This window comes from Hippichthys cyanospilos, chromosome 3, assembly GCF_059441005.1.
Source record: "Hippichthys cyanospilos isolate Australia breed blue-spotted pipefish chromosome 3, RoL_Hcya_1.0, whole genome shotgun sequence".
In the NCBI taxonomy this organism is placed as follows: domain Eukaryota; kingdom Metazoa; phylum Chordata; class Actinopteri; order Syngnathiformes; family Syngnathidae; genus Hippichthys; species Hippichthys cyanospilos.
This window is the reverse complement of record NC_142371.1, coordinates 23916738-23929390: the sequence shown is the minus strand read 5'-3', so window position 1 is coordinate 23929390 and position 12653 is coordinate 23916738. Positions and strand designations below refer to the sequence as shown.

General features: G+C 37.0%; 1 protein-coding gene across 3 annotated transcripts in view; it reads left to right on the top strand.

Moving 5' to 3' along the window:
* The window catches only part of znf385d (zinc finger protein 385D), a 61753-nt gene that overhangs the window by 8142 nt on the left and 40958 nt on the right, over positions 1–12653 (top strand). For all 3 annotated transcript variants that reach the window (XM_088411850.1, XM_088411849.1, XM_088411851.1), the window contains exon 2: positions 10976–11124. In XM_088411850.1, coding sequence (XP_088267976.1) covers positions 10976–11124 — 149 coding nt within the window. The remainder of the gene's footprint in view (positions 1–10975; positions 11125–12653) is intronic.

Below are 12653 nucleotides of genomic sequence, written 5' to 3'. Positions count from 1 at the left end.
CAAGATTCAAGAGTTGTATTGTCATGTACGTAGTAACACTACATGAATGAAATTGCTATTCTGTTCACTTCCCCGAGCAGACGTACATTCCACACAATAATAATGTAGGCAATAAAAAACAGCAATAGAGCAATAATGGAAGTGATAACGAAGCGCTAATGAAGGAATAGACTTACTTTCTGAACATTCTTCACAGTAAAACTCCTCAGATTTGATTGTCTTAAATCAAGTACAAATGTGCCTTTATTTTGTAATGCAATAATAAATATTTTAAACAATTTGCTAATGTTACTGACAACAAAAAAATGGTTTAAAAAAACATGTTTTGTGCATTTTCTGCATTGTCAACTTGAGAGAAGCATAGTCCTGGTTTTGAAAGAAGGGATAGAAGTTAAGACACTAAAAAAAATGATTTATTGAGTAATCTTCAGTCATTGACAGATTACTTGATTATTAAAATAATAATAGCACTGTAGTTGCAGCCCTACTCATCTTACTGTTTTGCTATAATAGTATTTAAACAATGCTTATTCAAAAGAGTAAAAATGGGGTAAGATGTAAATCGATCAATCACATTGATTTTTTTTTGGTGTGGGGGGGGTCTCATTATTCTGTTAATACAATAAATCAGGTAACTTACAAGTTTCTCGCATGTCAACACGGTTCTGTTTATTCAACGCACTTTTGGTTCATATCACTCACACTTCATTTTGAATTATCAGAGCCTTGAGGAGAAAGTGGATTTTTTAGGCCACCTGGACCTCCCAGGCTTGGTGCAAATACCTCCGTCCTTGCCCACCTGAGTCCTGACAGTCCGAAAGTAGAGCTCAAATATTTACTCGCTCAGTAAAGAAAGTGAGAGGCTGTAGTTGTTGTCTTGAGTGTCTGCGTAGTGTGTGAGGACACAGCAGATATTTATCAGGCTTCATCCCTGGAGATGTAAATAATGGCAGAGCGCTAGAGGTCAGTCTATTGAATGCAACAGCAATGCACTCAATGCTAGTTCAAGCTGAACTTGATTACCTCCTCAAAGCGCAAAGATTTGAAACCTTGAAGAAAGAACGCATTACATATTGGTCAGGTTCTGGATCTCCCTCATCTGTTGTTGAAACCTCAGGCTTCTCAATTATTATTGTTTTTTCTTTTTTTTTTTGTCAGATGTCCTCTAGGAAGAAAAACAACATTCCCCCCACCCACTGTGGTGAAAATAAATTACCTTAAAAATTGTATACATATCTGAAACAGTATCCTTTTAAATATTAACAAAAGAAATAAGCAAAATAAACCAACTTTCAACTTTTTACATGGTTTATACAGGTTACATGTTAGTCTGAAACTGAAAAAAAATAACTGTAGCTATAGGCTACTGCATTTACATAACCATTTTATATTGAAAAAAACAAACAAGAAATGATAATTATACATCTAAATTGATCTGTCACTTTATCACAGGAGCACCAATATCTTAAACATTTTAACCTGAAGACAAAGGTTAAAATATTGTGCTGTTTATTTCTAAATCACAATAATCATGAACTCATGCAATGGCAAAGATGGACAGTATTTTTACGTATGTTTCATGAGTATTTGACACTCAATCACAGGTACTCTATCTATCTATCTATCTATCTATCTATCTATCTATCTATCTATCTATCTATCTATCTATCTATCTATCTATCTATCTATCTATCTATCTATCTATCTATCTATACATGCATAAATACAGAAAACCTTTTTGAAACACTATTTTACTCTATTATAAAAAAGGAAAAAGAAAAATCTGTAAAATATTACCATGTCCGGTCTCCGCAAAGACATATTAATATGTTAATGCGATTTGAAAAAAAAAAAATGTTGACATTAAATTAGACGTTTTTAATTCCCGAATGAGAGCGCCACGGCACCACCTGGTGCTCTGGATGAGCAATTACATTTCCAACGGCAAAGGCAAAGTAGCCCACGGTCATACGCGCCTCCCTATGCATCGCATCGCACCCGTGTTTGAGAGGGACTGGGTTCCTCCAACAATAGATTAATTTTGACTTGTGACCATCGCGACGGAATCCCCCCGCGCGCAAAAGTCGTCCCGTCTGTGTTTCGGCTCTGTTGGGCATAAAATTGCCGGGTGGGCTCCACCCCCTCGCATTCAGTGGAGTCTGTAGCGGTACCAATGTGTTGCATCACCAAAGCAAAGGCTATTAAAAATAAATAAATAAAGAAATAATTTACCATCTGTGCTAGATAAACAAGTTTAGCGGCTATGCGCTTGCACTGAAAGCAGCGCCGCAGGCAGGCTGGGCCGGCTAGTGGAGCGGCGGCAGCCATGCATGGGAGCATATGTTGCGCCAAAATCGCTGTGGACCTTCTAGCGTCCAGAGGAGACTTCACAGATGTGCAGATTACCCATGATGCACTGGGGCCCTAATAGCGCTAACCATCCCCCGTGTTTCCCCTCCTGCCATGGGGCGCAGATGCTCTTCAGGATTGACCTATTGACGAATAGGACGCGTCCTCTTCTGCCTCCGTGGCGGATACCCCGCCACTCGTTTATGTATCGGCTGAAATCCATCTCCAAAATCACTACTTTTCAGGAAACGTCCACGTCATGCTGAAAAACTTGACTCATTTTCAAAAGTCAACACCAGTTACATCATCTCCCCCAAACTTTTTCTCAAGCTCTTAGAGCCTGGAGTGATGCAATAACTACAGCCATTGCTTCCTAAGCATAATAGGCACGCGTTTGCTCTCATGTTTGATCTCAAGCATACGCGGTGACCCGTTTCAACCCTTGTGCAGTATTTTAACCATTTTTGGGTGACTTTCTTCCACATCACTCTCACGGTATTCGAGCCAAACAAATACACACTCCTTGTAGAGTGATAACTACATGATTGTGCCACGATGTCACCATCTGGGTGAAATTTCAGCTCCCTAGCGTCTTAATTTATGCCTTCCCTTGGATGTGAAATGCCTTTCTGGGAAGATCAAAGGATTGGACAAAATACCGCACAAGGGTTAAACAAAATAAGCAAATGTATCCAACCTAAATATTTTGACTTTAATTTTGGAAAAGAAAAAATCCCAACTTCCATACAAAACAAAATAGTGCACGGATCCAACAGTGTGAAATAAACTATTTACCAGTCACTTTTGCTCCCATGAGATCATAAAAATGTTCTCATGATAGTTTCTCTTTTTTTTCTCTTTTTGGGGCAGTTTAGCAATTTTAATAATAACTGATTACCGATCATATCACAAGATTACTGTAAAATACAGTAAATACTGCAAAAAACAAAACCGATGCTACAGCAAACATTCCTTATATCACACTGTAACAGCCATACTAGTTCCAAAAAAAAAAGTGTAATAATGACCCAAAAAGCATACAGACAATTTATAATTTGTGAAAACCGATCAATAACTTTTTAAAAAAAAATTTTTATCGCTGGCTGCGCAAATTATGACATTCCTGTCGATCACGATCTTGCATGAAATGGCAAATATCGGTCAGACACGATGAAGTCTGATTAATAACGTGTATATTTGACAAATCAATGACGAAAAAATAATTAAAAAAAATATATAATTGTGACAATATCGATTTTCATTTGTGCTTGCATTGGGTGCATTATTAGATTCACTGATAACTCAGAATTTTCTTTTGATTTTACTTTCACAAATTAGCACAAACAATACAATCCTCTACATTGAATAATTCACCATGATTTGGACCACTGGTACACAAACCCTTCATATAATTTGACCAAAGCAGAGGCATTAAAAAAACAAGATAAATGGCTTGAATAATGTTTTTTTTTTCTTTTCATTTAGTTTGAAAGTGTGTGGCATGTCAAAAATAAAAAACATAATGGCAAATGCTTGGAGAAAGGAGCCAAAGGCATCCAGGCGCAAAATTGAGACATGGTTAACATAATCAGTGAGGGACAGGCTAATTAATTCAGGAGATAACAATAAATGAAATGTCATTACTTTACTTATGGTAGCTGTAGCCTAAAGGCTAGCATACTAGCATAAAATGTAAAAGTAGCTAGCCTAGCTTAAAACTGCGCGGTTCTTTTTGATGACGTTGTTTGTCACAATCTGTCAGGTTTATTGTTGATGGTTGACTTCCCTTAAACCTTAGTAAGAATTGTTTAATGTCTTGATAAGAAATTTTCTGCTCTGGAGACTGAAATGTATTGAATGCGTAAGAAACTCCTGAATGAGAGCAGACATTAACTAGCAGGCTAGCCGTTCCGGTTCGCGAAATTCTTCAGACAAACCCGACCAAAGCTTTTAAACATGATACCTGCGAAAAAATGCCTTCCACAAAACCAGATGATGGTTCGGTTGCCAGTCTGACCTTTTCAAAGTGGCTAGACTTGTGATCTTTAAAACTATTTACGACGTCCATGGGATTTTTTTTCTCCTCACCCATAGATTCAGATGGATTCATTTGACTATTTTTTGTTGTTGTTGTTGTTTTTTTTTTTACTTCAGATTGGTGGATCCAAAGAGACAGACTTGATTTGCGTCTCGACTTCATATATGTCCTTCAAGGCTCTCGTCCTGGTTGTTTATCTGATTTGGATTTTTGTGTCTTAACTCGGCACCACAGTGATAAAAGCGATATACGTCTCCTCTAATGCCTTATCTTTGATGTTCCATTTTAAGTGCTTTTAGTTTTACAGTTATAGAGCTACATACACTCTATTGTCCATTTGTATCCTAGTGCCGTATATTTGTTGCACACTAAATTGATTATAGCTGACTGGCTTAGTGCTTTCACATGTTAGCGGTGGTGACCGTTGATGAGATTTAAGAGTTCCATTAAACATGGCTGACAGTCATTATGGTTGGAATGTACCATTTTGTGTCTGGACATGTTGGCTGGGGTCAACGCTGTCACATTATCTTCACGCAGCTGCGAGAACAAAGAACATCAACAATCTTCTCTTTTTATTGGCGTTCAAATAGCGGCGTTTGGAAGCTCAGTGGATTTTACGTGACACATGCGCGAATGCTTGCGTGTCATGTTATCTGTTGCTATTCCCAACAAGAATTTGGATGTTTACTATTTTAGCATCTTTTGTGCCTCTTCTGCCAAGCATGTCGTGGTATCAAAAACGAAAAAGGAAAAAAAAAAACACTAACTCATTCACTCCCAAAGGCATGTTTTTACGTTATTTATTTGTATTTATTTTGTTTTGTGTCCCAACATCAAATTCCAGGAACTTTTTGACAAATTCTTCTTCTTGGTCAGCTGCGATATGAGATGATCCAATCAGATTCTAAAACAAGCTCTGGTCAGTGGTTTTTAAAATACTAAAGTAATATGACTAAGTAATTGAGTACTAATCAATAACTTTGGTCTTTCACTACAGAATCAATTTTGTTATTTCTTTTTTCGTCACGCCAAAGTAATCGAGTACTTCAGGTTAGGGCTGCAGGATTATGGTCAACATAATAATCATGATTATTTGGGTCAATATTGATATCACGATTATTCATCATGTTGGGTCAAACATGTCAATTTACTACCCATATTTTAAAACAGGCCGTATATAAACAAGGCTTCAAGGCTTGAAACTTACAAATAATAATAATAAATTAAAATAAATATATTCCACCAACGTGTGATTATCACAGACGTACTGTTCAACTCGGTCACGTCGCCGGAAAAGGAATCCTAACACGGGCGTGCGGCATGCTTGAAGACTGACGTGGAACATGGCACCAAACATGGCCTTTTTTTTTGTTTATTGGAAACGTGGCACGCAGATACGAGCCTCCGCATGAGTCACCGCATGCGGCCTCCTGGCAGCAGATGGCGACGCTGTCACTCTCTGGCATCTTTTCTCACATCTTTTCAGCCCTTTTTTACAAACCACATTTGCCTTATTTTTTATTATTTTTGTTTTTTTTATTGCTTTCCTCTTTGAGTGATGTAGTTGAGAAATTTAGGTGGAACATGTACATGTTACGTTTATTGGGGATTAAGTTGTTTTTCATGTTTTCAAGCATGGGTTTTACAGCCCATTTTTTGTGAGTGCTAAATTGAAACCTAACACCTAAAATTTAAGACAATATTTGTGATGCATCTTCACAAAATCGGGCTTATTTCTCCGAGAATGAAAATTAAGATATTGGTCAATTTGAGAAAATATCCCGTTGTTGACTAAAGGGAGGATTTTTTAAAGTTTTATTTTCTTAAATCCAATCCTTGTAATCAATAAAAAAAAAAAAGAGTTTAATTCAAACAAGAGGTTAATTAATTATTAAAATAATTGTTAGCTCCAGCCTTAATTCGTTACAATTATGAGCCTGTTATTTTAGTTGAAGACCAAATTGTTTTTGATGGTTCAGATACATACGTTTAACCCTCTCAGGCTAAAATTAAGTTTCTCTATTTTTTTTTTTTTCTATTTTTCAAACATCTAAAAAAAAATGCCTCAAACAATATTAATGTGGATTACCTAAGGGACTCTCATATTGTTGCAAATTAGCAACGCCTGCCTGGAGAGGGTCAAAGCATTAAACTGTCATAAAATTAAAATTGTATCGCTTTAACTAACAAAAGAAAAATAAACAATAAAAATCAACATTCAACAAATGCTAACTTTTTACAGGGTGTTTGTGTGTGTGTGTGTGTGTGTGTATAAATATATATATATATATATATAAATATATATATATATATATATATATATATATATATATATATATATATCTATATATATATATATATATATATATATATATCTGAAACTGAACAAAGTAACTTAAAGTACATAAAAGTTAAACTAGAATTTTTTCTTTTTTTTACCAACTGCTTTGTTAAAAAATAAAATAAAATCAAATAATAACATCTACGTTAAAGGGGAAGTCAAGTCCAAAATTTTCTACAACAAATATGTCAGCCCATCTCTTTGTTTTTCGTTGGTCATGCGACATTCGCGCGACGTGCTAATTTGATGTGCCAGGTAACGGTCACATTAGCATGCGTATGTCAACTGTCAGCGCGGTTGTCGTTTGATGTTCCGGGTTTCAGTCGAATTGTTAAAAACAAATAATTGCCTCGGGTGTTTACGAAAACAAAACAGACAAACAGCGCGGATGGTCTGCAGTTGAGTACCGATGCTAGCTGTGTGTAACGGTGGCCTCTTTTCTTCCTCCTCCTCCTCATTCTCGCAGCTTTTTTCTTTTTACGACGTTTGCTTTTATTTACTCTCAAGTGAAACGCCGCCACGGTGGCTTTCCTTGGCCCGTAATTGATGCGCCGTGCTGGCCGTCGTCAAAGCCACTCTGCTTTTCATTAGGACTCCAACGGGCTCCTTTAATTCCTTCAAGTTCTGGACGGCCTCCACGCTTTTATCGGCCTTCTTTTCTCTTGATCCTGGCACGTCACAGCAAATCTCGTGCTGTTTCCAATTAGCCGTTTAAGAAAACTTCAGCTGGCATGACCGACGCGGCGCAAATGTGCTCGCTCGTGACATTCGGATCATCTGATAGGACGCAGGTGGTCATCCGAGGCCGACGATTTACAATTGTATATTTTTCTATCCTTTTTGGCCTTTCGGTCCGCACGCAAAGATTCGGTTTTAGAGTCGCCCGGAGCGGAATTTATGGAAAACTGCGGCTGGGATCGAGACGTAGCTGACTGTGTTGACAGGAAAATCTGATTTTGGACGTTGGCGTTCCGCCTTTTGCATGATGTCACGACGATTAAGCAAAAATTAAAAAAAAAAGACAAGTAATTGTACTTACCTCCCTTTTGGGACTGTGTTGCTAACCAAAACAGCAGCGTGTTGACATTCAGAAAAATTGGGAGTGTAGGCTCATTGAAAAAGCTGTATAAGCTATACTTTAAGAACTGTCGCAATAAGTTTATGTGTTACAATTGTCATTGAACAATTACAATGGTAGTTTTTTTATTTTTAATTCTAAATTTCTCTCCGGTGTAGGGACAACCAATGTACTAGTTAATAACTGGAATCTCGCACGTTTTCTGACTTATTTAAATAAAAATCCAAGCACACATCATGTGAAAATTAACACGATAAATTAATTTGCCGCGGTTTTCAGAAGCCCTTTGAAATTAGTGAGTGTCGTTCGGATTTGAGCGGCACAGGTGTTCACTCATCTTTTATGTACTCATAAACATGTTGATTGAAAATTAAAACGTTAAAAAGCCTTTGATGTCGATGAACGTTTCCATTAGATTTGCTCAAATCAATCGGTAAGCAATCAATTTTCAAGTTAATTTGTGATTATTTTTGATTATCAATGACATTCTTGGAGACTTTTTTCGTTTTACATCGTCCAAAAACTTATGATTAAACTTCTAAATACTATTTCTGCCACCATCTTAAAGTGGACTGATCATTTTTGGATAGAAACCAAAAAAATAACTTTTTTACCGAGGGATACAATTACCGGTAATATTTTTGTCTTTTTTGGGACACATTATAACGTCTTTTTTTTTTTAAAGGAAAATAAAATGGAAAGTTGAAAATGGGATGTTTTTATGAAGGAATACAATTTTTTTTTTTTTTGGGATACATTATAACGTAATTTAAAAAAAATAAATAAAATGGAAAGTTTAAAATGGGAATTCATACTTAAAAAATACGACTGACTAAATAATCTTCAGTATTTTAACCCTAACCCATGTTGAACTTTGACTTCTGGGTGAAATTTCAGCTCCCTGGTGTCTTCTTTCTCTCTGTGTAATTCTTTTGATGTAAATGAAAGGATTGGACAAAATACTGCACAAAGGTTAAAATCATCATTATTCGCAGCTCTAGATACTATATAGGAGAAATAAACCATGTTTATAAAACATTAAAAAAAAACTTTTTATAGGGTTGTTAAAAATATTCGAAAACATACGTTAGGTCCGCCACGGAACACTTAGAGATGCCTTTCCTTTAAGCGAATAAGTGGCCGGGGTATGAATAATTTGGATCGTAACCATATACACGGTCGTAACCCTAAATAACCTTCATCGCTTCTCAGCGGGAACGCTCTCTTCATTGGACGTGAATCTCCCGCTCACCTCATCCCTTTTTTTTTGTTTCTATTTTAATGTTTAAAAAGGAGCTGCTGACTTTCTGATTAGAAGCGGCCCGCAAAGTCGTTAATCTTTAATTACATGCAAAGCATTTTGTGTTTGCAAGACCATTTGAGTAAGATTCATCTCTAGGGGGAAAGCGCGTCTGAGTTTGGATGTGCTGCGATCGCCCGTTGCCAACTTTTCATTCGAAGCAGATGTTTGGCTCATAACTTTTCGAGTGTAGGGAATAAACACAACATGCGTACGTCATTCAAAACATGTTTCGCGCGCGGAGCCTCGTTGTATTCGATCGAAGGCAGCGAGATTTTTTTTTCTCCTTTGTTATCACTTAAATGTGACTGCAATGCTAAAAATCAAACAGTTAGCCCTCACCCGTCACGCCGGTCAGCAGCATGACAGCCATGAGAAGATTTAGGAGCATTAATAAAGCCATAAAACTAATGGACGTGTTGGACTGCGACCATGAAAGATTTTTCCTCCCGCGCCAAAGCTGCCTGATAAAATTACCAATGTCCTCAAAGTGGGATTTTTTTTTTTTATGTCCTATACAAAAAAACTAAAAAAAAAAAACAAAGTGTTGACTGACAGAACAGGTGTCAGGTATTCTGAATCATTTTGGGTCCAGGGAACCCTCGCACAACATTTAAAAAAAAAAAAAAAATCGAAATAACACATAACTGGCACTAAATGAATCAAGTACTAAGTAATCGAATACCACAGGTAATTGACTACAAAATAATCAATTACCTTTAATATATAAATACCCCTTGTGCAGTATTTTGTCCAATGCTCCAACATTTACATCAAAGGCATTTGACATCAAAGAAAAGCATTGAACGAATACACTAGGAGCTGAAATTTCACCCAATGTTGATAACATGTAAACGTTCAATATTTCACGACCACTTAGTTATATGATCGTGTGCTAACCACTGGCTAAATTACTGTGAGAATGGTGAGGAAGAAAATGACCCAAAAATGATACATTTTTTCAAAGTAGAAGTACTGAAGTACAACAGTAATCAATTACTACAATAACAAAGTAAACAATTAATTTCATACTTCAGTCCCTGAAGTAATTGATTATTTTAGTAAATCAGCAATTTAACTAATCAAAGACGCTAAAATACAAAAGTGGACTAATAAAATACTACTAATGAATGTCAGTACCTTGAGTAATCAATTATTTTCATTCTGTACTTTCATTCTGTACTTTAAGACTATAGTGTCTAAATTAAGTATTAATTAAGCTAATGTAATGAGTTAATTTTGTATTCAATGACCTAAAGCATTGGATCAATTTAATACTTTTTACCTAACGTATTTACTTTAGTATTTAATTCATTTACTGGCAGACATTTCTAAAACCTCCTTTTGCCTCATTGCACTATAGAGCACAATATGTTTTCTGTAATCTATAATGTTTACCTGTATTTGTCTGTAATGTGTATCTATTTTTCTATATTTGGTACATGCAACATCCACTTCAACCTGTGAGGCTCCTCCCACCTGTGGTCCCTTCTGAAGGTTTCTGATTTTCCCCAAATTGGGGTTTTTGAGTGTTTCCTTCCCCTTCCGGGAGCTTTGACAGGGGATACTGTTGTGTACCTTATACCGAAAATATGTCTCTGTATGACTTCTTTTTTCAAAAGACGTCTTGACATGAGGGCAATACAAATAAAATTTGATTGATTGATTGATTGATTGCCAAACAATAAAAACAAATGTAAAAATACTTTAGAATCGTAAAAAACATAGAAACATGACTTGGGGATTCAAGAACGGTGTTTGTATAATCAATCAACTAAAGCTGGGTAAATATAACTTTGTGTTTTGCTCTAAATAAGGCTTGGAGTCTCTGGGGTAAGTGTTTGCTTTGTGTCCTCCCCCCCGCAGGTAACACATGTCACAATGGCCTGGTGCCACCCGTGGCCCGCTCCGCCTTGCCGTCTGTTCACGGGGCTCTGAGCGTCAAGCACTTTCTTCCCTTCCCATTGGACAACAACGCCTCGGCCGCCGTCAACCTCTTCCCAGGATTCAATGCCGTGAGTGTCAACCTTATTTTTTTTTTGCTCGACGATGACGTAGTTGATTCGCCGTATTTGAATGTTCTTTTTGAAAACCTATGTTGAGTTCGTCGGAAACTTGGGTTTGAGTTCTTGAAGGATACGTTTCCTGTCGTTAAGATACATTTTTGAAATATTTGAAAGTGGAAATCGTCTGATGTGTACCAAAAAAAAAAAAGTATGATATGTTCGTGAAAAATTCTTTTTGGTTTTGTATGTAGAGTCTGTTAGTTGGAGACAGTTATAATTTCAAAACACTGAGGCTTTGTCTACACGTAACCTGGGCTTTTAAACCCGGATAATTCTCCCTTTTCCTATGTAAAAAAAATCCATATATACTAAGTCGTTAGGTGGCAGTAGTTTTAGCAAATTCTGTCGAATCAGAAAGAACTTCTGTGAACGTCACCGGCGTCGACGTCTTTGGCGGGAAATAGAGTGATGACGTAAATCGCGGTTTTATAATCCTTACACACAAACGCCACGTTGAGTTGAGCTATTTGAGTTTTTAGAGACATTTTCCCATAAAAAAACCCAAACAAAACCCAGACCAGGACCCTTACTTGGAGACTATACCTTTATGAATCTATCAAACCACGAGACACGATGAATTCTCTTATCTTTGATGTTCTTATGTTGAATTGTTTGAATGATCTAAATTGTCTATGATATTTTGAAAATACACATGCAACGTTGCATGACGACGTGAAAATATCTGTGATGTTAGAAAAACGCGTACCTGTATCCCACAAAGGGCAAGTATCCGCGAAGGTAGCTGCTCTTTTGATTTCCTCCAAGATTTGTTCGCCAGAGGTCGCCACAAGGTCACTAGAATTCACCAAACATTGCTCTTGTTTTAAGAGAAATTTTGAAAGCGTTGATGATTTCTTTGTTACAAGAGCAGAACAGGCGAACATCTTGCAACCCCTTATGAACTTTTGTTGACTTTGAACAAACGCTGAGAAGATCTAAAGAGCAGCTACCTTTTTGGGCACCCTCAGGAGGATTTAAACGGATATTATATCACCTATAAATTTTATGCTACACACACCCCTGATCAGATCGATAGGGCAACACAGAGAGTGTGAAATCTTAATGGGCAAAAAATGTAACGTCCTTATACATGTACGGGAAGCAATGCGGCAAGGCGAAATTCTGTGAAATGATGACAAAAGACTGCCGGGAATAACTTGAAACAATTTCACGGAACATATATCAGAATGCAGGTTGTAGATAAAGGTCAGTTCTTACCACCGCTTTAAAAGATCGCCGATATATTTCCAAGCACAAATGGGACAATTTTCTTAGATACTCAAGAAAAAGTGCATATTGGTGTTCACGTTCTTGTTACGGATTGGCGCACAAATTAGAGGAGAGACAATGTGGAACTTTTCAACCTCGTCGCGAAGCTCTCATCCGCCTTCCCCGCGGGCTTAGCGCCACTTCCTTCCACCGCTTCCTCTTCTCCCCAGCTGCGCTCCGAACATCAAACCCTCTGTCCTCCTAATTCA